Raw genomic sequence first — 27,644 nt, 5'->3', positions numbered from 1 at the left:
TCAACCTAAAACATCTATCTAGACCTAAAAACATCTTAACCCCTAAACAAATAAGCTTAACTGTAAAACTAAATTGTCTGGTCTTCAACTCCATCAGAGAATTGAGAAGAAATAAAAGTAATTACCTGAGTAAACAGCTTCCCAAATGAGAAAATGACAGAGATAGTTTGCTGTCTGAACAGTCATCCAAACCTCTGTATAACATTGGAGCATCATCTTCAGCCTGCTGGCCCACTATATCTGACAGACATATTTGTGAGGCAGGAACTATTGAGAACTTGCTTACCCTGTCTTGGCAGAATGTGGCCGTCAACTCTGCCTGCATCCAAGCTTGTTTATTTTTAGTCAGAATTCTGTCTGTGATAGAAATGAAGACATTTTGCCCAGTGGCTTGTTTGCCACATTTGAAGCCATCTCCAGAAGGAAGTTCTTTGATGCTCATCATCTACTTTGTTTGAGTAACAGGATAGCCTAAAAGATGCTTTTTTTTTCCAAAGCTGCCAAATGCAAATAGCCAAAATACTATGAATGTAACATTTATATAATTCATGATTGTTTCATGGCTCTTCTTGCTGTAGGTAGTTCATTGTATATGTGTGTAATAATATAAATGGATATATAAAAATATTTAATAAAAAATGAAAAAAAAAAGAAAATTAAACGGCAATACTAGTTGACAGTCGCTCAAACATAGTTGTTTCAGACATACCCAAAGAGGAAAGAAGACTTGTTCCATGAAGTACCCATATCTTAAATAGGAGTTTCTATTATGCTGCAGTCAACAGCAAGCATGAACACAGAGCCAACCCTGCAGCACCTGCTCTATTTAAAACACTGTTTTTATAGCTTTCCAAACGTTGCTTTAATTCATCCTTTACCAGCCCTGTAAGGAAGAGATTTCTATACTTAGTTTGTAAAACGGAGATTAAAACCATGCCAAGGAACAAACATTTTCTTCTCTTCTAGTTTCATTATGTGTTGTGTATGGGCAAGTGTCTGAGGGTTTTTTGTTTTTGTTGTGTGTGTGTGTGTGTGTGTGTGTGTGTGTGTGTGTGTGTGTGTGTGTGTGTATCTGTCTGTTTATGTGCTTGCACTTGTGTGCCACTTGGGGGCGCTAAGGCTGATTCTGGAGTCATCATTCACTGCTCTCCCACTTTATTCACTGAGTGGGGTCTTTCAGTGAATTGCAGAGCACATCAGTATGACTAGCCAGTGTCACTAGCCAGTTTAGTCTGTGATCCTCAGTCTCAGCTTTCTGAGTTTGGAATTACAGCTGAGCCACAGGTCCACCTAGGGTGTGTGTGTGTGTGTTTGTTTGTTGTAGCCTCTGGGGGTCTGAACTCCACCTGTCATGCTTGTGTGGCAAACCCTACTACTGTCATCTCCCCATCCCCTAGTAACATGTTTTAACTGAAAGAGTAAGCATCACCTTTCTTCTCTGGTTTTGAGCATGTCTTCTGTTTTCTGTCCCTAGAGTTGGTGTAAGGGGTGGACATTCCTGACCACTTCTTGCTCTTTTGTTTTCATCTCCCTTGACTCTCCTGTTTCTGTTTTGTTTTGTCATTGCTGTTAGTGTTGGGTTTTAATGCAGTCTCATATGTAGCCCAAGATGGCCTCCATCCTCCGTCTTTACCCTCCATCCTCCACCCTCCATCCTCCGTCTTTACCCTCTTCAGCGCCGGGATGACAGGTATGTCTACTGATTGGTGACCAGTGGGCATGCTCCAAGTCACAGAGCATCACACCGGAGCTTGGGTGAGCCTACAGGTTTGCCTGGCTTTACTCAGGGCTGGGCATCATCTCAGCTCCATGGCTCCAGATCTTTAAGTCAAAGTGCAAATAGTCAAAAAAAAAAAAAGCAAAAAAAAAATGCTCAGTGGTGCTAGCACTGTCTCATTTTTTTCTCCACACCCTGAATTGATAATGATCATACATTTACCCATGGGAAGAAACTAAGGGCGGGATCCATGGAGAGTGACTTTGCAGTCCAAACGTTGGCGCCCAACAGGGTACCTGCTTTCCAAACTCCAGTCTGCCTTTAAGAGATAGGCTGCCTATTGCTTAGTTCACTCAAAATGAATATGAAAGAAAACAATTCTAGTTTATATGACACTGCTCTCTTTGTTCTACATATTAAGTTCTGGGTTTAGTGAAAACATTTGAAGGTGATTTTTTTCCTCCTGTTCAGTTTATTGACAAGCTTAACAATGTATTCAACTACACAACTTTTTAAATTAACCACAATTTTAAAATTGGAAGGTTTTTAACTTTATTGGTTGGAATTATTCTTGCTTATAACTATTTTGGCACATTGAAAAATGCATGCCTTCCACATGTGATGAAAATGATTATAATTTAAAGTCTTCTCAAGTTTTTCTTCTTACTTGACATTTTAAAAAATTGTTTGTAACTAACCTAATTTAGTTTTGCCTCCACAGCTTAAAAAACTAAAGCAAATTTATTTATTAAATTATTGATTGATTGATTGATTGATTGATTGATTCTGTGGCTGTATATTGGTGGGCACACATGCCATACCACTTGTGTGAAGGTCAGAGAATTGATTCCCTGGTTCTTCCTTATGCGTCTCAGCGATCAAATTCAGGTCATGATGTTTGTCAGGAAGTGCCTCTACCCATTGAACCATTTCTTCAGCCCTAAGCCCTAAGTCTAGCAGAGAATGAAAATTATTTGCTATTTTCTACTTCAAAACTGGGGGTAGGTAAGGTCCTGCACACAGACACAGGGACTCAAGTCCTGCATACAGACTCAAGTCCTGCACACAGACTCGAGTCCTGCACACAGACTCGGGTCCTGCACACAGACGTGGGTCCTGCACACAGACTCGAGTCCTGCACACAGACTTGGGTCCTGCACATAGACACAGGGACTCAAGTCCTGCATACAGACTCAGGTCCTGCACACAGACTCAGGTCCTGCACACAGACTCAGGTCCTGCACTCAGACTCGGGTCCTGCACACAGACGTGGGTCCTGCACACAGACTAGGGTCCTGCACACAGACTAGGGTCCTGCACACAGACTCGGGTCCAGCACATAGACACAGGGACTCATGTCCTGCACACAGACTAGGGTCCTGCACACAGACTTGGGTCCTGCACATAGACACAGGGACTCATGTCCTGCACACAGACTAGGGTCCTGCACATAGACACAGGGACTCATGTCCTGCACACAGACTCGAATCCTGCACACAGACTCGGGTCCTGCACATAGACACAGGGACTCATGTCCTGCACACAGACTAGGGTCCTGCACACAGAATCGGGTCCTGCACATAGACACAGGGACTCAAGTCCTGCACACAGACTCAGGTCCTGCACACAGACTCGGGTCCTGCACACAGACTCAGGTCCTGCACACAGACTCAGGTCATGTACACAGACTCAGGTCCTGCACACACTCAGGTCCTGTACATAGATTCAGGTCCTGCACACAGACTTGGGTCCTGCACACAGACTCGGGTCCAGCACACAGACTCATGTCCTACACACAGACTCAGGTCCAGCACACAGACTCAAGTCCTGCACACAGACTCAAGTCCTGCACACAGACTCAGGTCCTGCACACAGACTCATGTCCTGCACACAGACTCGGGTCCTGTACATAGACTCAGGTCCTGCACACAGACTCAGATCTTGTACACAGAGTCAGGTCTTGTACAAGGACTGAGCATGTCTTAGTTACCCTGAGTTTAAAGCTTGAGTTTCAGAGTCTTGGGGTTGAAACACAGACTCCTAAATGAAAACAGAACACTAGGCATCATGTTGAAGACAAGCAAAATTTTCCTCAACCTGAGGAATTATGCTAAGAGCCTCATGATCTGTGATGGCCACACGGGAATGAATGAGTCTGGGAAAGGCCTTAGGATCACTTTCCACTCAGTGTAAGTGCTGACACAGCGGTGGGGGATGCTGCCTTTAGGGAAAATGGAGGGCCTCACAGCACAGAGGGCCCACGCTTCCTAGTGTGCAGCTTGGTGAAGGACCTGGCAGTCTCCCTGCTGTGTTAACATGTCTGATCAACACAGTAACAACCACAGTGCGTGCAGGTAATTCATGAGGACGTAGGGCCATGGAAAGGTGGAAAGACAGCTCCACATCCGATCTTAATCAGTCTGTCTCTCACCTGCAGTGTACTTAAATGAAGCAGGGTTCAACTTCGTGAGAAAATGCATTCAAGCTGTGGAAACTAGAGGTGAGTGTGCACATGGGTACAGGATGGCTTCCACGCAAACCTCTCAGTTAGAAAGGAAAGGGAGCTTTGGGGCATGAAAACAGAAATAATTTTGACAATAATATAAATTTAAACTGTGTGAATATACAGCCAGCTATAATTTCAATTGAATTATACTCTTTCTTTTAAATATTTAGTGTTTTTGTGTATGTGTGTTTGTGTGTGTGTGTGTGTGTGTGTGTGTGTATTTGTGTGTGTGTGTGTGTGTTTGTGTGTGTGTGTGTGTGTGTGTGAATGCCTGAATGTATATATGTGCACTGTATGCATTCCTGGTGCCCAAAGAGGCAAGTAAAGGACATTGAATACCCTGAAACTGGACTTACGGATGGTTGTAAGCCATTCCGTGGGTGCTGAGAACTGAACCTGGTTCCTACAAGAGCAGCCAGCGCTCTTCGCCATTGAGCCATCTCTCCAATCCATGCACTACTTCTTTTATAGCTTTTTCAAACATGTCACCCTGTTTACTTCTTGCTGCAGGGCAAAATACTATTTATCATTGCAAGCTCTTTCAGTTTCTCAAACCCTGGAGGCAAGATCCTAGGAGGACTGTACTCATTGCCTGCCTCTCATTCTCCACCCACACGACTTGAATGGCTGTTCCACTCTTGGTGCCCCTCAGCATCATCCCCTGTGGGAATAAATCATGTCCTCTTGAAACTGCCCCCAGATTGAGGTTACACACTTTTACTTCCTGAGACACTTGCTCAAAGCAAAAGTCCTGTTGTGCTTCAGAGTTCTTTGAGCTTGCGTTCAAATTTTTCCTGTATTTGCAAGTTTTAAGGGATGAAGGTGAATCCTTGGAATCTCTCAATCTGCTCCCCTGCCTTTGAAATAAAGACAGAAACGACACAGAGAACTCTCTCACTTGGAAGAAATAGACAAGAAATACTAGTCTTCCATTTTTGGTACATGTTTATGTTCGGAGATTGGTGAGTGGGCAGCTTTGCTTTAGGACTTTGAAGATCTTGAAAGATTTCAATCACTGTTCAGTGTCTACTCTGAGATAACTGTGTTGGGGTGTCCTGGGCAGGATGGCAAAAATGCCCCTACAAAGCTGGCTAAGAAGCTTTCAGATTCTGCTTGGCCATGGGTCTGGACTTCTAGATTCTGTGCCTGAGAAGATCCTTAAGCCATTCTCCTGTGATTTTCTCCCATTAGGCATCACCATTTTAGGCCTGTACCGAATAGGAGGCGTCAACTCCAAGGTCCAGAAACTCATGAACACCACATTCTGTAAGTTTTAGACGAAACTAGGGTGCCATTGTTTTTGCATATTTGTACAGGTAATCCAGCTCATGTTCTCTGAGGTGTATCTGATTTCTGATCTTCGTTAAATTTTACTTCAAATCAAAAGTTTGTTTTGGGATGGGGGTGGTGCTGCCGCCTGAACCTCAGACCTTGTGTATGAGAATCCACATTTTATGCCTCTGCTAAACCATTAGTTTCTTTATTCAGTTTTTAATGTTGAGCTGTAATGGATGGGTGGCACTTTTGTGAGGCTGGACTCTTTCAAGTGCCCTTTGTAAGCTATTGAGTAGATGCCCTCTATAGTTCTCCACTGTTTCCTGGCTTGGAATCCCAGCTGTAACATTTAAAAGCTTTCTGTCATCTTGCTTAGCTTCTCTGTGTCCCTACCTTCTCCATTTTTAAACTGAGACCCACTCCAAGCAATTAGGAGCACGTCCTTATCCTGTCAGCCATTAGCAAGAAATTGATTCGAGAGACCATAATGCTACATGGTGTGTTTGAGATAAAAAACGACATGAGCTTCCAACCAGACCACAAGGGCAACTTTCCCACAATGACCTTGACCGACCGGAGTCCTAAGAAGGGAACCCCACCCCCCCCACCCTGCCCCTTTGACCCACTTGCGTTGGAATGCATTCTCGTTGTAGCACAGGTAATGTTTTGAATTGTAGTTTAAACATTTCAATTTTGTTCTTTCCAGCTCCCAAGTCCCCTCCTGATATGGACATTGATATTGAGCTGTGGGACAATAAGACCATAACAAGTGGTCTGAAAAACTACCTCAGGTGAGGAAGGTTTAGTACTGGGGATTCTGGCCATGAATGCTCTCCTCTCCCTTGGGAAGCCACCGCCTGATGACGTGGAATCCACATACAGAGGCTTCATTTCTTGGGAAGCAACACTGGGGCCATTTACACATTCAGGACTCGTACGTGCATTTTCTGATAGTAGCTTAGAAACTGCGCCATTTTGTGAATCCTGACCTACTCTTTTTGCGTCCTTGTATACGTGGGGCTTTGAGTATGTTTTTAAATATATTGAAATGAAATAAATTTTTAAGTTACAGCACTCATGTTTTTGCTTGTGAGACAGCAGGGTCTCTTGTGGCCCTGACTGTCCTTCAACTCACTACATGGCTGGGCATGGCTAGGAATCTCTGATGAGTGCTAGGTGCACACAGGTGTACACTACCATACCGGGGTGCATGGTACGAGGGACCCGTTCAGTTGTTGTGCATGCTAGGCAGACACTCTGCCAATGTAACATCCTTTTTCATACAGCTGTGACAAGAGTGCAGGGGCACTGGGAGTCTGACGCCTGTCATTTAGCCCTGTCTGGAGCCCTCTTCTAGGACTTTGCTGTACTACTCAACTAGCCAATTATTTTGTTAGTCATTGCTTCATCTTTGACCGCAAAGAACAATCCCAGAATTTTTAAAAAAAGACCTGGAGATGAAGAGAGACAAAACTTTCCCTAGTTTCAGCTGGTCTTTGCTCCTCTTTTGTAGGTGCCTTGCAGAACCACTGATGACTTACAAATTGCACAAGGATTTCATCATTGCTGTCAGTAAGTATGCTTGCACCCAGGGCATGCAACAGAGGCACTTTCAGTGTCTGTTACTTACACATTTATGTTTAAATCTCCCCCACACTTTTTATATTCTGCTTAAGAATATTGCCAATACGGTATTTTATAGCTTCCATTGTGGTTTTCAAGGCAGTAAAAATCACTTGGTAAACTAAATATTTTGTCCTTTAATACGAGAAACTAAGACACCAGTGCACGGTTCCAGCCAGGACTATAAGCTATGCACCACTGATGCTATTTTGGCTTTAGACTCTGAATCCAGAGATTTTACTTCATATCAAGTGATATTTGAGCCACTGTCTAAAATTAAGCCAAAACTGTTGATACAAGTTTTAGGTGGGAAGTTTTCTTTACTTAAATCTTTGAAAAGCATCGTTGAGCAACCCGATGTTTACAATATCGTGTTAGACGCATGAATTCATGTTTGGTGTTAGACAACTTAGGTTGTCTAATGAATTTAGAGTAATCCGAGTCAAGTCTCTTTTAACAAACCTCAGTAAGAAGGGGAGTAACACTGAATTGCTAGAGCTTCCTCCAGAGCTCCCGGGAAGGGAGGGCGAAGCTGCGCCAGGGATCTCTCAAGTTGGACAGTGATAGTTTTTTTTCTTCGTACGTTTTTATTTGGTTGGGTGGGTTGGTAAGTGGGGTTTTGTTGTTGTTTTGAAGACAAGGTCTCACACTGCAGCAGCTTAAGCTGGCAGCCCATCCCTGCCTTAAGCTGGTAGCCCATCCCTGCCTTAAGCTGGCAGCCCATCCCTGCCTTAAGCTGGCAGCCCATCCCTGCCTTAAGCTGGGAGCCCATCCCTGCCTTAAGCTGGGAGCCCATCCCTGCCTTAAGCTGGTAGCCCATCCCTGCCTTAAGCTGGGAGCCCATCCCTGCCTTAAGCTGGTAACCCATCCCTGCCTTAAGCTGGTAGCCCATCCCTGCCTTAAGCTGGTAGCCCATCCCTGCCTTAAGCTGGGAGCCCATCCCTGCCTTAAGCTGGTAGCCCATCCCTGCCTTAAGCTGGTAGCCCATCCCTGCCTTAAGCTGGGAGCCCATCCCTGCCTTAAGCTGGGAGCCCATCCCTGCCTTAAGCTGGTAGCCCATCCCTGCCTTAAGCTGGGAGCCCATCCTGCCTTAAGCTGGGAGCCTATCCCTGCCTTAAGCTGGGAGCCCATCCCTGCCTTAAACTGGGAGCCCATCCCTGCCTTAAGCTGGGAGCCCATCCCTGCCTTAAGCTGGGAGCCCATCCCTGCCTTGAACTTGTAGCCATTCTCACTCGGTTCCCCTGAGTCCTTGTTCTAAATCTTCACATACTCCACACTCAGCAAGTAGGTCAGAGTCTTGGCATCTCCATTCCACCCACTTAGAGTGTCCTCAGATTAGTCCAAGCCAGGTTCTTTCCTTCCATGTAACTTAAGAAGTTTGAGAAAGGCCTTCAATAGCTGGGCTCTTATGCTATGCTCAAACTTGTTCCTGAAAATGGGGAATGTCAGCTCATTCTGAAATGTTACAGGTAGGTGTGCCCAAGCTTTAGTCAGGTAGGAGTGGGCTTGCTGAAGTAATTTCTCAAATTTCAGATTTCCCAGTGTCCTGTGAGTTCCTGTGTACATAGTGTCCACACTTCAGAAATGTCATTGTCTTAGCTGTGGTTTCTTTTGCTATAAACAGACATCATGACAACTCTTATAAAGGAAACCATGTAATTGGAGCTGCCTTACATTGTCATCATGGCAGGAAGCATGGTGGCACAAAGGCAGACATGGTGCTGGAGAGGTAACTGAGAGTTCTACATCCGGATGGGCAGGCAGCAGGAAGAGAGAATGACACTGGGCCTGGATTGAGCATGTGCAACCTCAAAGCCCACCCTCAATTACATGCTTCCTCCAACAAAGCCATACCTACTCCAATAAGGCCCCATATCCTAATGGTGCCACTCTCTATGGGCCTATGGGAGTTATTTTCCTTCAAACCACCATAATCACACTGAATTTTTTCTTTGACTATGAAATGAGAAGTGGAGCTCTGGCTCCCTCTGGTCGCAAAGGGTTAGAGATCTGGCATGTTTCTATGTAGAAATGGGAATTATACCAACTAACAAACTAGGCAATCTATATCAATATCTATAATTCACATTTTCCATATGTGTGTGTGCATATATGTATATATGTATACACATGTGTATCACATTTTTGAAAGTCTTGTCTCTGGTTGCTAAACTCAAGCAGGTAATGATTTAGGTAAGAACTATATAGTTCAGTGATGAGAAGCAAGCCCCAAAACTACTCATTTGGTTTCTCTACTTCCTAACCTTATGGCATGTGGACAAGTTCACGCAACGTTTCCTAGCCTAAAAGCTGTGGTTAGTAAGAACATCTGAAGCAACATGTTAAGGCATGAGTGGAAGGACTGGGTATGATGGTCACATGGTTAATGTTTACGTTACAGGTTTGAATACTATTAACATCTGCAACCTTTTTTACATAACAGAGTCAGACGACCAAAACTACAGAGTGGAGGCTGTACATGCGCTGGTGCACAAACTGCCAGAGAAAAACAGAGAGATGCTGGACATCTTGATAAAACACCTGCTCAAGTAATTCTGTGACTCACATTGTTCATATAATGACTTACTGATCTTGTTAAGATTTTTCATGTCTTTTAAAAACAAACAATATTGTTATATGGTTGCTGTTGTAATCAGACTCCCTTTAGTGAGCTTTAGAAAGCATTGTGTACTTTGTTTTTAAGATAAGTGTTTGTCTATGTGTCAACAAATATGTCTCCAATATGTTAATAATTGTATCCTTGTTGACTGTTAAAACTAGTGATCTCACATTTCTTATCAGCTTGGAAATATATAAAGGAGTGTATATTATCTTATAGCTTTTCCAGTTCTTTCAAGTGTGTTACAACAGTGAGTTTGAAGACCAGGGCTAGATACTACTAAGGTTACCAAGTTCCCTGAGGTCACACTAACACTGTAGGCTGTGCCTTGGGGTTCACAAGTTTTCTGGAAGGTTTTCTGATTTCAGGTAGATCATCAGGTAAGCAGGTAGGTAGGTAGGTATGCAGGTTGATGGGTAAGTAGATGATAGATGATAGATAGATAGATAGATAGATAGATAGATAGATAGATAGATAGATGATAGATAGATAGATAGATCATAGATAATGATAGTTAAACAGATAGATAGCTAGATAGATAGCTAGATAGATAGATAGATAGATAGATAGATGATTGATAGTAGATGGCTTTATTTATATGATAGGGATGACTCACCCTCTGTGGTGATGAAGTACAGTGTATAGACCTGGTGATATAATACAGTGGTAGAGCATGAACCTCACATTTCCTTGTCTCAGCCTCCTGAGTGTCTTGGATACCAGGTTTCTATCACCAAATTTTTCAAATAAAGTAGAATATGTATGAAGCTAATTAAGAACTGAGCCTAAGTAATATAGTGTCTTATATTCTGAATATAATAGTTGAATATTTTTCTAGGGAAATTGAATCTAATTCAGGAAAAATAAACAGATAACAACAACAACCACTAATATTTCTTTTCTTCAGTAATTTAGCCTTTACAGTTATTAGCTTTATTTGTCTAGAGCTATTATCTTGTGTTCTTTCTTTAAACTGTTAAAGCCACACACTTTTATTATTGTGAGGGATGGTGTGGTCATGCCACAGTGCACTTGTGGAGATAGAGGAGATCTTTTAGGAATCTTCTCTCTCTCCACCCAACTTGGGCCCCAGGGATCAAACTCAGGCCATCAAGTTTACATATCAGAAACTTTTTAACCTCCGATCCATCTTTTTTTTTTTATACCCCAACCCTTCTGAATTTTTTAAAATTTATTCATATTACATCTCGATTGTTAGCCCTTCCCCTGTTTCCTCCCATTCTTCCCTCCCTCCCACTTCCCCTCTTCTCCCCTCCCCTATGTCTGTGATTGAGGGAGACCTCCTCCCCCTATATATGCTCTTAGAATATCGAGTCTCTTCTTGGTAACTTGCTATCCTTCCTCTGAGTGCCGCCAGGCCTCCCCATCCAGGGGACGTGGTCAGAAAAGGGGCACCAGAGTTCGTGTGAGAGTCAGATCTCACTCTCCACTCAATGGTGGAGACTATCTGATCCATCTTTACACATCCCCATTAGTCATTAGTTGACCTGGACATAGCACATTGTGTCACATGATAATCGATGAGTACAATACATCATATATCATGATTAGGTGAAAGTAATTATTCCGTCTTCTTAAACACTTGTCATTTTCCTCTGTTTGGAGCCTAGGAAGAAGAAGAGATAGGAGGTTCAATAAGAAGTGCGAAAATACAGTAGGATATGGAGGATATGTCTAGGTTTACCAAATAGCAATGTGACCTGTACTGTAACTTATTATTAATCTTATAAATAACTTTCTCCCTTTTTGATCCATTTTTTAACTAATATCCATTGGGTATAGGCAATACTGAGCAGGGAAACTGGCTTCTAGTGGCATATATAGCTTATTTTATATATATATATATCTATATATATATATATCAAGTTTAATAGACAAGAACATTTACTAACTATCAAAACTTTACATTTTGAGTGTGTGTTCTTTATTTTCAGAGTATCACTACATAGCCAACAAAATCTCATGACCATCTCAAATCTCGGCGTCATTTTTGGTCCAACCCTGATGAGAGCGCAGGAGGAGACTGTGGCTGCCATGATGAACATCAAGTTTCAGAATATAGTGGTGGAGATTCTGATTGAGCACTATGAGAAGGTAGCCGAGGTCCCCCGCGCACTGCCAACTCCACTGTAGGGACACTCGTCATTGTGACCGGAGATCTTGGTCAGCTTCCTAAATCACTTCTCTACAGGGACTTGGGTTCCTGTTGTCACTTACTTGTTCAGTGTTTCAGAGTCCAGAGAGGAGCTTGATTCTTCTCCAACCGGGACTCTCTGACGTTTCCTTCTTTGGTGGGTTGTTCTCAGCTTCCTGCTCAGATTCAGAAAGTACTGATCGTCTCTCTGCAATTAGACTGCTATCTTTGTAGTAATTCCAATATTTCTAGTAAAAGAAAAAATGAGGACAGACGTAATGGTACATGTCTCTCATCTCAGCCCTTAAGAGTCAGAGCCATGGTCTTGAATTTGAAGTTCATTTGGCCTATGTGCCAGAGGCGATCTCAAAATGAGGGGAGGGGGATGGTCAGAAAGTCGAGTCTCAGATGGTGAAGCCTGCCTTAAGAAGGTTTTCCTTAAAAGTCTCAATTCTTGACGTAACTATGGAAATGGGACATTGTGAACGCTGAACTAGGCAGCCTCTTAAGCAAATTTGGCCTATTCGGTCTGATTTGCTTCTGAGAGAATGACTCCATCCTTTTCCTCCCCGGCGTCCACATAGTAACGGCCTCAGTCACTGCCTAAGGCTTCAAGCTATATGTAGCCACATCTGAAGGCTCTGCTCATCCTACTTCCTACAGCTACCTCTGTCTCCTTGACAGCCAGGGACCCCTCAGCATCTCAGGATCTCCCCCTGCATTGCAAGGGGCTGTCCCTACAGGAAGCCACAGAGAACCAAGCTTCCCTCTGCGTCACACTTTGCTAAGATGAAAACAGAAGAGAAACACTGAAGTAGGAAGAAGCAGAGTCTCTCACTGTAGGCATTTGCTCATATTGGACTGGTTTCTTAAAGTCATCAGATCTCATTGTCACCATAAGCTGTGGGGAACAGCAAACGAAGGCAACAGTTTTGTAGCAAGCATCTCCTGCACTCCTGAGCTTCTTTTTAGGACTGTTAGAGCTTCTATCATGTGGATGCACAGGGCAGTGTCAGTCTTTATTGACCTGAGTCCATTTTTCTTCTCTGCAGATTTTTCATACTGCTCCAGACCCAAACATCCCGCTTCCTCAGCCTCAGTCTCGATCTGGATCCCGAAGGACCCGTGCCATATGCCTGTCCACAGGCTCTCGGAAGCCCCGAGGGAGGTACACGCCATGCCTGGCGGAGCCCGACAGTAAGTTGCCCATCGCAGGGAGAGGCTCCTCTCGTTCTTCTGATTATTCTGACTTCGTTTCGTTAGAAATTAGGAACAAACAGATGTTCTTGTGGGTGGTTTTTTTCCCGACGCCCCTCTTTTAGCACTTAGACCGTCCTTGTCAGCTTCACCGTAAGGCTCCTTGCACAAGCAGATTCGTTATTGCTACAAAGGGAGAAAGCAGTAGTTCAGTCGCTGCTCTTTGTTCCGGGGCTGTGATTAAGGACACTGGGTGCTACCTGGGGCGGGTTTTGTCCTGTTGTCAGAGCAGCAGACGAGAAACTAGAGGATGTCAGGCTGAAAAGACGTTTTCTGGATTTTCTTTCACATTATGTTCTTAAAAAATCAGCTTGTGGATGTCAGAGTGTCCCAAGGAGAGTAAAGAAATAAAAAGAAAACCGACCACACACAGGAAATGACAAACTCCTTATTCTGAGGCAAGCCTCAGGGTGGTGTGACCGCAGCTTGAGCCTATGACAGACATTAAGCTATGGTGGTTCTTAGTTTATGTCTTTTCCATCGGCCCCCAGTGTTTCCCTGTGATCCATATTGAATAAAAAACTGTATAGTAAATTTTTACTTACATATATTTTGCAAGATTTAGTGCAATTTCTCTGACTTTTGATACTTTTACTTTTAGGAATATTAAAAATAAACCTAGTTAAACAGCCAGCTTTTCTTTGTTTGATTTTTTTTTTCACCTGAAAGGTCTTAAACCCAGGGTTTTGTGGAGCCTAGGCAAGCGTTCACCCCTTGAGTTACACCCCAGACCAACAGCCAGTCTCTTGTGTTACTCTATTCATAGTAAGAAAGTGAAAAAAATCTTCCTTCCAAACCTGTGAGCAGCTCATAATTTGCTGCTGAAATTCAGTAGTGCTTCTGAGTGACAGAGACGTAGTGCCTTGTTACTCAGGGCCACCTGTGAGCAGAAACATAAAAGAAGGCACAAATATGTCTCTAATAGAAGTGTGTCTCTTCCATTGATTTTTAAAGATAGATATATATATATATATATATATATATATATATATATATATATATATATATAATTATGAAGGGGGCCAATTTCTCTTACTTCTGAGTCTTGTATCACTCAATTTTTGTTCAATTCAAGTCAGTCCAGAAATGCTTCAAAGAGCCACACTTGTCTATAGGAGCAGTTCACAGATACATAAAAAATTATCCTAGAGAATGTATGGAAAACCACAGTCACCACCATCAAAGGCCAACTTAAAAGCCTTTCTCTAGGACAGAGGAGAGTCGACCAGGAAAAGACCCACCATGCCAGTGAAAGGCATGGAGCATGGAGTGCAGAGGGCTTTGGTGGTCCTGTGTCATGGCAATGACCCTTAGCCGCTGTCACCTTTGTCTCTTCCTCAGGTGATTCCTACAGCAGCAGCCCAGACAGCACACCCATGGGCAGCATAGAGTCGCTCTCTTCCCACTCCTCCGAACAAAACAGCACCAGCAAGTCGACTTCCTGCCAACCCAGGGAGAAGTCAGGCGGTATTCCCTGGATTGCCTCCCCATCATCGTCCAATGGACAGAAACGTCTGGGTCTCTGGACAGCTAGTCCAGAGTCAAGTTCTCGAGAAGATGCAACCAAAACAGATGTGGAGTCAGACTGCCAGAGCGTGGCCTCGGTCACCAGCCCTGGGGACGTCTCTCCGCCCATAGACCTAGTCAAGAAAGGGCCCTATGGGCTTTCAGGACTGAAGAGGTCCTCTGCTTCCTCCTCCCTCAGATCCATCTCTGCAGCTGAAGGTGAGCAGCCTGGGAGCCCGGGAGGCATGGCGTCGGCCCCGTGTTGCTGGCAGGGCCATTGGGGGTGACTAAGCAGGGGCAAGGTCAATGGGGGAAACCAATGAAGCTTGACTACTTTGTTCTTAAGCTTGGATTTTAAAACTTCTCTATACTGTGACAACCCTCCCCCACCCCCGCTCACTGCTGAATCTTTCCATCTTTGTGGGGGTGATGTCTTGTAATTGCTGTAGATTTTGATCTCCCTAAGTGATGGACTGCTGCACCCAAAGAACATTCTGTACCTTCCTGTTTCTCAGAGGAAAACGCTGCCTTTTGTTATGCACTGTACTGCGATTTTTTTCCCCTATTATTTTGGCTAATAGCACCTTGCCTGTTTTTTTTTGGGCTTTCTTTTTAGGAAACAAGAGCTACAGTGGATCCATTCAAAGCTTAACTTCTATAGGCTCCAAAGAGTCACCCAAAGTCACACCAAACCCAGAGCTGCCTCCAAAAATGTGCAGAAGGTTAAGGCTAGACACTGCCTCCAGCAATGGCTACCAGCGACCTGGCTCAGTGTAAGTTAGAATGACTATCTGTGTCTCTTAACGGTGCAGCAGGTGGGGTCAGCGGGTGGGAGGTGAGTCTGCCTTAAAAGAATTTGGGGGTCCTGTAGTTAATAGAGTCGGTCCCTTTAACTTCTGTTAGGCTTGGTCCATGTCAATAAGGAATGTGAGAGTTAGTACCGGCTCAGGGCATCACCAGCCTCGCCTGTTGTCGTTTCAAAGGCTAGCCCACTCTCAGAGCCATGGCTTAATATAGAGTGTAAGAATAGATATGCAATAGAGTGCTGGTGGCCCTTAGAGCTAGCGACCTTTCTATGAAAGCTTCCCCAGTATGGTTACTGTCTAAATGTGAGGGGTTTCTGTCCCCTCCGTCTTGTGCTTCTCTGTCTGAGGCCTCATTGATTGGAACAAGGACCCCATCAGGGTCGCAAAGGCGAAGGGAAGAGGGCACTTCTCACAAACACAGAACTACAGAGCTGGGAGAACACAGCTACATAAAAGGGGACGGAACACAGTAAGGAGGGATGAAGGGAGCCTGAAGAAATAAGGTGTTAGAATCCAGGCAGGAAGCTCCTGTTCCTCTGTGTTCATGTGTCCTGGAAGTTCTGGGAGCACTCATGGGGTCTCCTCTGAAGGGCTGCATGCTCATTTCAAGATTGGCAGTATGAGCAAAGGCCTCTTTATAGACCAGAGCAGATGCCTAAATGCTTAGGAGCCTTGGGCTCCCCAACCTCCAGGTTCTTTGTCGTGTGTGTGTGTGTGTGTGTGTGTGTGTGTGTGTGTGTGTGTTCCTGACGTTTTCAGTATTTATTGAATGTTTAGTAAGGAAGGTGTTTCACTCATTGAACCCATCTCCATATTAGAGTGGAATTGTAAATCTTTCTATGTGATATTTTTTCTACGTATTTGGTTCCTGAGTGTCCAGCATCCCCCGCCTCTCTCCAGAAGTCAAGCTGGATGAATCTACTTGCAAGTCTGTTTTCTTGACAATCAGTTAAAGCAATTAAAAGAAATTAAAATGTAGATGGATAGTCAGAGGCAATGAGAGAATAGCTCTTTAGGAGACAGAAGAATTTCTGTTTGTTTTTTTGTTTTGTTTTGTTTTGTTTTGAGGCGGGGTGTCTTGTGAGTTAGGTGGAAAGTGGTCCTCAGGATTGTTTGTTGGGGCTCTGTGAAGAGTTCTAACTAAGGGTTGGTGACAGTGAGATGGGACAATGATAAAGGTGGTTTCCACAAAGCCTGAGGACCTCAATTCCATCCCAGGACCTACATGGTAGAAGGAGAGAACCAACTCCCAGAAGTTTCCTTGTGACCTTCCCATGCATGTAAAAATTTATTTAATTAGTAATTTAACTACTTAATTATAATGATTAGAAGCAGATTATTGTAAAGCCATCTTTAGTGACTCATTCATGGAATTTACTTTTTTTTTTTTTTTTTTTTTTTGGTGAGTTTAAGAAATATTGTGATTGTCGAGGATGCTTCAGTGCCGTTGCTCCCAACTTGACCTCCCCAACCTCCAACATGCACAGTCTTTGACTGAAGCCAGAGGCAAACCAGCCAGCTCACTTAGCGGACATACCTTTAGAGTTCTTTCCTTTTTGCTTCAGGAGAGGAAGCAATCTTCTTCTGCTCTGGCTCTGGGGATGAGAACAGACCCTCCTCCTCCGCAGCTTTGGTTCCTCCCTAGGGCTTCCCGCTGGAAGCTGAGTGGAGGAGAAGGCCTCTCTTCTCTCTCTTTACTGTGAGGTGAGAAGGGCGAAGACAGCAAGAGCCCCAGGGAGCAAGCTCTGGGTTTCTTATGGTCTCAGGTTCTGTGAGCTGCAGCGAAAGCTCTTTCACATTAAAGCTTAAAGCAGGTCCACTGTGGCTCCAATTTGGGTGCCAGTTCCAATTGGTTTGCTGCGCTTGCACAATAACCCTGAAGGTCCCATTGAATGGAATGACTTTTCTCGTCGGCTTCATTTAAAAATATGAAAGCATTTTTAATTCTTTAGATATCGTCTTTAATATAGTGCTCAATTGCATTTAAAAATATTTTTCAGAGTGGCAGCAAAGGCTCAACTCTTTGAAAATGCTGGGTCATTCAAGTCAACTTCTTCTGGACGGTAAGTTCTCAAAAGCTTTAACACGTAAAGCAAGTGAAAGAGCAGCGAGGCCATTGCATTGTATTGGCATAAGAGGATTTGTGACAGCCTCGACCTCAGTTTTTCAGATAATGAAACAGAGCGGTGTCGAGTGCCTTTACCAGGAACTGTCCGTCTGCAAACAGCATCATATCAGACTGCCGCCAGGATGCCTTTCTTGTAAAGTGCTTGAAAAAAATATTCCAGCTGAGGATGTAACGCAGTGGGTGGTGGCTTGCCTGGCCTACAAAAGGCCGTGGTTGGATGCCGAGCCCACTGTGAGGTAGAAGTGGGAGGGCACACCCGTCATCCCAGCACACAGGCGGTGAGGTCATGTGGACCAGAAGGGAAGGTTCATCCTTAGCAACATGACAAGTTTGAGACCAGCCTGGGTCACATGAGATCCTGCCCCCACTCCCCTCCAAAAGAAAGATTCTAAACAAATGTTCTAAGGATGGAAGTTACTGTAACTTGTCTCTTAGTACACTTCTGATGATAGGATGATAGTCACTTTAGGGACAATTGTCAAAATATATTCTTGACTTTTAAAACTTACTGCTTCTCTGAAAGAATTTTTTCAGAAAATTCTGACAATACAGTATAGTGCTGCAGAGCCAACGAGGCCAGGTGCCTCTGTTTCTCCTGGACAGGGCATGGCTCAGTTTCCAGCCTTGTGGGTTGGCTCCTTCTCAGGTCCCTGTTTCCTCTGTCCATCCCAGTTCCTCTAATCTGCAGTGGCCTTCTGATTTTAGTTTCAATGACAAAATTGAATGCAAGTAGCCAGTGTCCCAGGGTCTCCTTGTTAGAGGAGGTCCTCCGGACAAGCATATAACTGAGCTCACTAGCAGAGCAAACCTGCCTCACCTCCTCATCCTTTCACACATACTGGGCATTTCTGAGCTTACACCAGATGTCTGAGTCTCTGCAGCAAAGGAAGCTTTGAGATCGCTGTTCCTATCCAGCCTCAGGAAAAGAGGCTTAACCTTGCATTCTTGCCTCTCTGTCCTGCAGGGCTCCTCAACCTGTGGGCCGCAGCCCCTTTGGGCAGTCAAAGGGCCCTTTTACAGGGGCCACATATCAGATAGTCTGCATATCAGATGTTCTCATTATGATTCATAACAGGAGCAAAATTAGAGTTATGCAGTAGCAATGAAACCACAGCGTGAAGAATGGCATTAAAAGGTTACAGCCTGTGGAGGTTGAGAACCACTGTGTGGTGGAATTGCTCCACTTGGTGGAGCCCTTCCATTACGAAGTGCTAAGTAGTCTTCATGGTAAATAAAAACTCAACAGCAAGCCTAAAACATTGGTTCTAAGACCTTCCCTCCAGTGCACAGAGTTCACAGCTGTTCAGCCTCTCATATGCCGTGCGTAATATTTGCGTGATACCTGTTTCTATCTGTCTTGATGTCGCCGTCACTAGAATATTTAAAAAACCTAATGTGTACATGCTTTATAAGTAGATACTATCGCCATGTTGCTTAGGAAATGCTCACAAGAAAAAGATCTGTATTTGTTCAAGACAGATGCATTTTTCACCTGAAGAGTTCAGTAAGGTTGGTTGAATCTACATTTAAGGAGGAGCCTACAGATACAGAAGCTGGGCAGAACTAGAACCACAGAGATAACCCCACGGGCGTTAGCAAAACAAACTGTTGGTTAAGCAAGTGAGAAGGCTGTCCTATGGTAGAGACACATGTAGATGTCTGACAAACAGTCTATGCATTTATAATAATTTTGTATGTTCTGAAGCTGAAATCAACTAATAGGCTTCAGCAGAGATGCTAGGTTCCCTTTGTCGACCAACCAAAGCATCTGTGGGCAATATCATTAATTTTCACTGAGACATACACACTATGGACCATGCATTACCTTCGGGGTCAGCTGGACCTACATTGAAACTTTGGAGTCATCATTTGCAGTGCCCCATAGTTATGCATCTCAGAAGTCCTCGTCCCTATCTAAAATGAAGGTCATAATTCTACACTTATCAAAATGGCTATGAATGTCTACAATAATGTTTCCGAAATATGTAGCTGAGGCCTCGGAGGTGGTCTCTACCTTAACAGTAACTAGACTGCTGTGATTGTCATTGAAATTGCTCGTGTGAAGTGTTCGAGCTTCCAATGAATGTGTTTCTGAACTTGAAATGCATCAGACTCTTCTGATGCAGTTTTGTACTGTTGAGTGAGACTGGATTAATTGCACATAGGCCCTTTACCTGACTGACCTCTCCCATACCTGCTTGGTGTTCCTTCTGAGGGGCTCGGAGAGACCCGTGTTGTGGACACTGAGGGATGGCCAAGTGATTAGAAGCGGGCAGTGTCTAGCCATCATTTTAGTGCATGGCTTTGAGCCCCCTCCCAAAAAAAGCCTCACCTCTAACTACTGTGTGGGCTCTGGCTGCCACTGAGCAAATGGCAATAATCAATAACAGATCATTCTAGTGGCTTTTCAGAGGCTGAGGAAGGGAGAGGCTAATTGGCCATTCTGGATGAAACCAGTGAAACTAAGGAGGGCAGAAATGTGTCAGTAGATGCTTCAGGGCTGTGGCCAAGATGGACATATGCCTGGAAAATGCAAGTAAGAGGTAGGAAGAGAAGAATGCCAATTGTCTGAGGCTGAGCATCATGAAAATGTTAGTTTGGCTTCTAAATTCTGCTTATATTTCTAAAAAGTGACAGGAAAGCTCTAGGCTTGGGGTTTGAAGAGCCTGGAAGACAGGTGAGGTAATGAGAAATGGATTCTGGGAGAAGAGAGTATGGAATTCTATGGAGTAGAGAAACTTATGGAAGCAGCAGTTCTGCATAGGTGAAAGGACAGAGCCCTGGCAGCAAAGCTTCTAGAGAGAAAAAAGAAAGAAAAGCAGTGGTTTTGGGGACATGTGTTCATTTCTGAACCAGGCAAAAAAACAATGAAGAATGATCAAGAGAAAGCCTCACCTGCAGTAGTAGAAGTTGCAAAGAATACCAAGGTAGCTAGGACACCACTGAAAGTTTCTGCTGTATCACACTCTCCACTCAACTGTGGAGAATATTCTGACCATTGGCTAGATCTGGGAAGGGGTTTAAAGTTTACCTCCTGTATTGTCCTTGGCTGGTGCCTTAGTTTGAGCGGGACCCCTGGGCCCAAATCTGCCTATCATATTGTTCTACTTGTAGATTTCTAGGACCCTCTGGATCCTTTTATTTTGCTGTTCTCCCATGCGTCTGTCATTTAGAGTCCCAATAGGATGCCTTCCCCTCTGTCCCAGTTTCCTGGTAAGTGAAGGCTTTCGTGGGACATGCCCCTTGGGCTAGTATGCAGATATAAGTGAGTATATACCATGTCCCCTGGAGGGGGAGACCTGGTGGCACTCAGAGGAAGGACAGCAAGTAGCCAAGAAGAGACTTGATACCCTATGAGAATATATAGAGGGACATAATCCCCCTCAAGAACAGTCATAGGGGAGGGGAATAATGGGAAAATGGGGGGGGGGAGGAATGGGAGGATACAAGGGATGGGATAAACATTGAGATGTAACAAGAATAAATTAATAAAAAAAAAAAGAAAAAAAAAGTTTCTGCTGGATGTGGCATTGCCCTCTGCATGCTCTGTAAATAGTAGGATGGCAGGTGATCAGAACAGAAAGCTAAAAGGCTGTAGCGTGCCTGGAAGCCATCAAGTCAATAAAACCAGAAATGAGATTGTCTCAGGTTCTGCTGGTGGAAGAGGTGGAGGGGCGGAGTCCGGAACGCGGCAAGTTTTTTGGAACATGACTGAATGTGTGGCGGAGGAGAAGGGACTTGCCTGGTGACTTCCTTCATGATCAGCAGTGGATGATGGAGCGTTAGTGTCAGCTTTTGTGTTTCTGAATCAGACCATACACAAAAGCCTCAAATTTAGGCTTCTCTTAAGACCCCTGAGTCCCTGGCTGCACCGTGCATGTGGTGGGTGCAGGGGTTTCCTGAGTCCCTGGCTGCACCGTGGGTGCAGGGGTTTGTTGTTGTCATTTTTAAGAGGTGATATGGATACCTTTCTGGGTTGCAAAGCCTCCATCTGTACCTGTCATCTCCCCGACGATGAGGTGACAGTTGTTGGCTGTTGGTCGGCAGCGTCAGGTGTTATTCTTCTGATAGCCCACAAACTCAATGTATTTCCCGTATCTCCTGGGTCTGAGGTAACCTGAAAATTAAAGTGGGGGAGCCAAAACCAAACCCCACTCAGCCTGTCCTGTCCAGCAGCTTTCTAACAGATCTCAGCACATTTAAAACGAGTCTATGCTATTGGTTGCCAGTTGTGTTGTCTCCTTAGGATGTGTTGCTTAGAAACCCGAGAAGGGTTTCCAAGGTGCCAGTGATACATGAGTCTGATCTGGTTACCATAGGATCACACGCAGTTTGTGATGTGGACCCACTTGTGCACATCTTTATATTACATTCTAGTTGCCATCAACGTCAATTAAAAGTGGTCTTACCTATGTTTGCTATATGTATCTATATTCACATTGAGTGTCGCTTTTATAAACTGCCTTGCTCTTTCAGCCAAGCCAAAGCCATGTACTCCTGCAAAGCTGAGCACAGCCATGAGCTGTCCTTCCCCCAGGGGGCGGTCTTTTCCAATGGTGAGTACCCCTGCCATTTGCTAAAGTGGGTCATCTGGGAGAGTGAAGGAATGGTGCCACAGTTAGACAGGGTCCAGATTCCATCCCAAACCCTGAATCTTAGATCCGGCTTAATGAACACAACACATCTTTCTAGCCTTCATCCTCCCTCATGGGAGCATTTTCTCACTTGTATCCAAAAGAGAGTGAAAGGAGACAGGCATGGTAGTGCACTCCTGAAGGTGGGCAGGAGGACTGGCAGTCTGAGGACAGCCAGAGCTACACAGTGAGGCTTAACAAGGCTAGCCTGGCAAGTACATCTTGTTTACAAAGAAATATAGAAGGAGGGGAGGGGAACTTTAGACAAATAGTTAATCTAATTGATTATGTGAATACAAAGAATCTTCCAACTTTAGAGGGGCTGTACGCCAATAACCTGAGTGCATGGATTCTTAGGTGATCGTTTAGTTTATAGAAATTATTTGAAGCCAGTGTCATCTTGAGTAACATTTGTTTCTTTCTTTAACCAGTGCACCCATCAGTGGAGCCAGGGTGGCTAAAAGCGACTTATGAAGGCAGAACGGGATTAGTCCCTGAAAACTACGTTGTCTTCCTCTAATAGTATTAGTGGATGGCAGTATCTTCATGGTATCCATGGTAACACATAATAAGTGCTATGATTTTATCTGACACAGATACGGGGACCAGCCACTAAATGAAAACATCTATTTGTCTCAAGCTTTTCACCAGCAGACTGTGCAGCTCCCGTTCGATGGAAACAGAAACACGAATGTGTGATCTTAGCCATTCTTTTTGGCCGTTTTCTTACTTTTAAAATACTCTCGCTTTTTTTTTTTTTTTTGATAAGAAGTGATTTTTGACAGTGTTTGCTCTTTAGCAGCGGCAGAATCCTAAATACTGAGCTTAATTCTGCATACCCAAAATTTGGAAGTCAGAAATCTGCTGTACCCATGTTAAGATCTGTTCCTTATGGCATGGTAGTCTCTGGGGAACCTTGAAATCATTACTTTAAATGTGTAATTTAAGTTGTTCATTTACTATATTGTCTTTTAAAATATACTGTTTTTATGTGTGATTGTTTTGCTGGTCCTAAACATTTCAAGAGAATCAGTCCTTGTTTTATCATAACTATATTTTTATTTGTTTCTAAGAAGATAATATTTGAAAGCAATAATGTATATGAAGTCTGTAAAGAAAGCCGAGTTAAGTCAAACACTGAGTCCACATGAGCAGTCCATCCACAATTCTAGATGGCTCCTGTGGGTTACAAGCTAAAGTCAGAAAAACAAGTCTATAAAGCCTGGAGGTAAATGATTTTATGGCAGGCTAGGTTTGAATTGTGAACCACAGACAAACAGCCCCTCCTTTAGAAGTCATGTAAACCCATCTTGGGACTTTTATAAAACTTCCCATTAAACACACCTGCTTATAAATCACATGTGCATATCTTTTGTTTCCTAGTAGCATTGTGACATTGTAGTGACAATCATGGGCCAGGTATAAAGGTGCAGTGTAACATACAGCTGTCGCACTTGCAGTGCTAAAATCTCCAAGTATTTTAATGATGGGGAAGTTTTGGCCTCTGAGATGGTCTTGTTCAAACAATAAGGACATTGTTTGGAAACTTGAAATTGGAAGATGTGCCTCCTAAACTGTGTTTAGTTGAAATGAAAAACAAACACCAAAGTGCTAGAACCTTAGGCCACAAAACCTGAACTTTTTTTTTTATAAAAGTTATTTATATGCATGAGCATTTTCTCCACATGTATGTGTGTGTACTACACGTATGCCTTTTACCCATGAAGGTCAGAAGAAGGAAGCAGATAGCCTTGAACTGGAGTTACAGATGGTTCTGCGTCACTCCATGTGTCCTGGGAGTCTAAAGCTGGTCCTCGGGAAAAGCAGCCAGAGCCCCTAACCACTGAGCAGTATCTCCAGCCCCAGGTCACAGAGGTTGAAAGCATGCCATCATCATTAGCAGAAATGAAATTTGCAGAGGTTTTCCTCAATGGCATTCAAAGGCATTTATAGCCTTTCCTATCAATTACACAGAATTATGGAGCTGATATGGCCAAGAAGTATTTACTCTCCATTTGTAGGTTATCAACAAAGGGTTATGTATCAGCCACTTCTTCTCTCATAATCTATTTCAATAATTCCAACATATAATTCCTATGAGTGTCTACAATGTCAAAAGCCTTTCTTCTCCACATTGTAAAAGTTGCCTCCCCTGACCCACTCCACATGGCTTTGTTATGTGACTGGTTCCTTCTGAGTTTTCTCTAGCTCAAAGATGTGGGAGTCTAAAGGTCTGTGGAACTGTTTTTACATGCTATAGCCTATAATCTTAAATTATCCTACATCACATCAGTGTTTCTAGAGCTAATATACTGATTGTACACACAACACTGTGCCTCGGTGCATTTACAAAATACAATAATGGATTAGAATAATGAGTAGAGAGCATCAGTAGACAGATGTACCAGATACATCCAGAAATAACATGAGTGAACTGAAGGCAACAGATGGAAAACACCTCATAAAGTTTCTTCAGCTCTCTCTCTTTTCTCCTGATATTAGTCCCTGGACACTGCAGTGAGCTATTGCTGAACCCCCTGGTCAAGGTGGATGTCTGGTGGCTTTTAGTACACTATTGGCATTGCTTTCTCTGATGACCTTTTTCTGGGACAGAAGGTAGCCTTTCTACTACCCTATCGCCCATCTACAGGATAGGACCCTCTGTTGCCGCCTCCTTGTCATCACTCCCCTTGCATCACATTAGATCAGGACCCATGAAGGGGAAGCTGGTTTCCTTCCAAAGACCAACTTGACAGCAGAGATCCATTATCTTTTTCGGCTGCACAAAGAAATCTCAACTTCCATTTTACTCTAACGTAGACATCACTGCCTCCCAGTTGTTTGTGCGCTAAACCCAAGGATGCTCACTGAGGGCTTCGAGCTTTTTCTATGTAGGACATGGGTATAAAACCCAGCTCTCCTTGCAGACGGCGTCATCTACTCGGTGTCGTTATTTGTTGCTCTTTCCCTGAAACAAGACACAAACATGCTGGCTCATGTTGCATTGTGCTTGAACTTGTAATCTTCTAGATTTTTTTTCCCTTCATGTTAGTTTCGTATGTAAGGGATGGTGATGGTACATTGGAGAGAGGCTAAAGCTGCCTCTCCCCCTGAAGTAAGCATCCTGCTGATGAGGCATGTAGGAGTACTGCAAAGATTAAGCCTGCACTCTGAAACATAAGGAAGGTTTGCCATGCAGGAGAGCACTGCCGGCGGTGGAGGAGTCACGTCCAGACCTGTGATACCATTGAAACGATAAAGAATCTTACCTGTTCAGAGACAGTGGAATGTGTTAGAACTGTCATACCCATGCTCTGAAGCCTACAACATGCACCCCCCCCCCCCAAAAAATGCCTATAGTTTGATCCATGTGAAGACGGCACTGAGGGTTTGACGTAATCCCCTTGCATGTTTTGTGCAGGTATCCCTGAATTTGAAGCCCTGAATGTGTCTAACAGGCTGTACCATCATTCCACTAAGTTTGGTTCATACGAGTTAGTCATTCAACTGAACGATTTTTCTAATGTACTGTGTGTCAGTATCTGAAAAGTAAAATGATCTTTCTATCTCTGCTGTATCTATGAGTGTAAAGATGCGTTCTCTCCGTGTTTGGTGATTTAGTTTGTTGTGTTACGCGTACGACTGAAATATTCAACAGTCCCCTTTGCTAACTGACTTTTTCAGGGATAGTGGGCTAAGGAAAGGACAAAGACATTTTTTATATTTCTCCTAATACCCAACTACATCGGCCCTCAAGGAGTGAAAATAAAATACATGATCCTACCTGCCTCCATTTTCTCTTTAGTAGTTAACCTTACATAGTCTACTGACTTCAGAACACCTGCTGTGCTGAAAATAAATGAAATACCTCTGTGCTTCTGTGAGGATCCACTCCTGCTAACCTCTCTCCCAATGACAGGCCTCACATCTTTGTGTCACACAGAGGCTACTTTGGAAAAGTTATCCAGACCTCAACTCAGAGACCTTTGACTCGCAGTACAGTCTGAGCATGCCTCATCTAAAATTCTTGGGACTTGAGTTCTTTTTTATTTTGGACTACTGTGCATAAATAAGACACCTTATGTTCCTGCAGATATTACAACATATGCAGTGATTACAGGGGTGAGGCCCAGTTGAAATCAGGAAATTTATTTCTGTTTCGTATATTTGCTGTACATAACCTAAAAGTAATTTCAACCAATATTTTAAACATATGTACAAAGGTAACTTTCATGGACTGGAATTTTCTAGTAATAGCACCATCCAAGTGCTCACAGTGTAGTTAGCATGTTTGGGGTTCTGGGATCTGAGATCCTTGCTTGTGGACCGTGTTTGTGCTGACCTTTGTCCTCGTGCCTTTGCCACTACAGCCTGATACGATTTATTGCCCAGTTCATTAACTAATAGCAGAAGCACACAGCTTTAGGAACAGAATTTGTCCTTTGAATTGACGATACATTTGTTGCTTATAGCTCTCACCATGGCCTCATGACACTGGGTAAGACATCAAAGATCATGTGTCTTGGTGGAGACAGCGACGAGGGTTGGCTCCTCCCCAGAAACGACTTTCCTCTTGACCATACATGTTTCCAAAGGGTCAGATTCCACTTCCTTTGTTTTTCTCTTGCTTTCCACAATCAAGACACTTTCTAAAATTGAGATTAGCCTTTCTGAGCAGTCTGACTGCAGCCAGCCTCTGTCTTTTTGCTTCACAGTTAGTCAATAACTGACATTTATCATCTTCCCAAACACATTTCACAAATCCATCCATTGTTATCATCACCTTCATGGAGGAAACGTGAGCTCTAACAGCCTGTGCCACAAAGGCTTTGGTTGTTTGTGTGCTATGGAGGAAGCAGCATTATATAAGCACACTTTAAGCTAGAGAGATGGCTTGAGGTTTAGAGTGCACACTGGTCCGAGTTCAGGTCCCAGCATAAATGTCTTGTAGAGGAACAGCAAAGTGTTAGACCACTGGCCATCTTAGACCTTTCTCTTAGCTCAGTCATCAGCTGAGTGAAAGTCTCCAGACAACTCACTTGTAAATCTGTTGAGCCAGGCTGTCTCAAGTTACTGGCAAAGTCATAAAACATAATAAATTACTGGTACAAAGCACCGAAATTTAGTCTGGCTTTTTATGGAGCAACAGAAATGAAAAGTGGTCATCATAAGGCCAGAGACCTAGATTTCCTTCAGCTCAGGATGGGGAGCTGGAGAGATGGCTGTGAAGGCAGGATACCCTCAGCTGAAATCCCTTGGATGCACATAAAACTGTGCAGTAGTCCCAGGGTTCCTGTGGAGTAGGAGGAAAAAGAAGGAGACGGCCTCGAAGTTCTTGGCCTTCCTAGCTTTGTGTGTGTGTGTGTGTGTGTGAGTGTGTGTGTGTGTGTGTGTGTGTGTGTGTGTGTGTGTGTGTG

At 43.8% G+C, this 27,644-nt stretch overlaps 1 protein-coding gene across 1 annotated transcript in view; it reads left to right on the top strand.

Annotated features, from left to right (window-relative positions):
* Positions 1–23,873, top strand: part of Arhgap42 (Rho GTPase activating protein 42) — a 237,266-nt gene extending 213,393 nt beyond the window's left edge. Inside the window, exons 13-24 of the mRNA XM_051155902.1 lie at positions 4,155–4,217; positions 5,415–5,489; positions 6,205–6,289; positions 7,012–7,070; positions 9,565–9,670; positions 11,697–11,856; positions 12,949–13,093; positions 14,495–14,878; positions 15,276–15,432; positions 17,466–17,528; positions 22,070–22,149; positions 22,659–23,873. Coding sequence (XP_051011859.1) covers positions 4,155–4,217; positions 5,415–5,489; positions 6,205–6,289; positions 7,012–7,070; positions 9,565–9,670; positions 11,697–11,856; positions 12,949–13,093; positions 14,495–14,878; positions 15,276–15,432; positions 17,466–17,528; positions 22,070–22,149; positions 22,659–22,747 — 1,466 coding nt within the window. The 3' untranslated portion in view covers positions 22,748–23,873. The remainder of the gene's footprint in view (positions 1–4,154; positions 4,218–5,414; positions 5,490–6,204; positions 6,290–7,011; positions 7,071–9,564; positions 9,671–11,696; positions 11,857–12,948; positions 13,094–14,494; positions 14,879–15,275; positions 15,433–17,465; positions 17,529–22,069; positions 22,150–22,658) is intronic.
* The last annotated feature ends 3,771 nt before the right edge of the window (positions 23,874–27,644 follow it).

Source organism: Acomys russatus, chromosome 14 (assembly GCF_903995435.1).
Source record: "Acomys russatus chromosome 14, mAcoRus1.1, whole genome shotgun sequence".
In the NCBI taxonomy this organism is placed as follows: Eukaryota; Metazoa; Chordata; class Mammalia; order Rodentia; family Muridae; genus Acomys; species Acomys russatus.
Note: the sequence above shows the minus strand (reverse complement) of the source record. Positions and strands in the feature narration are given on the sequence as shown.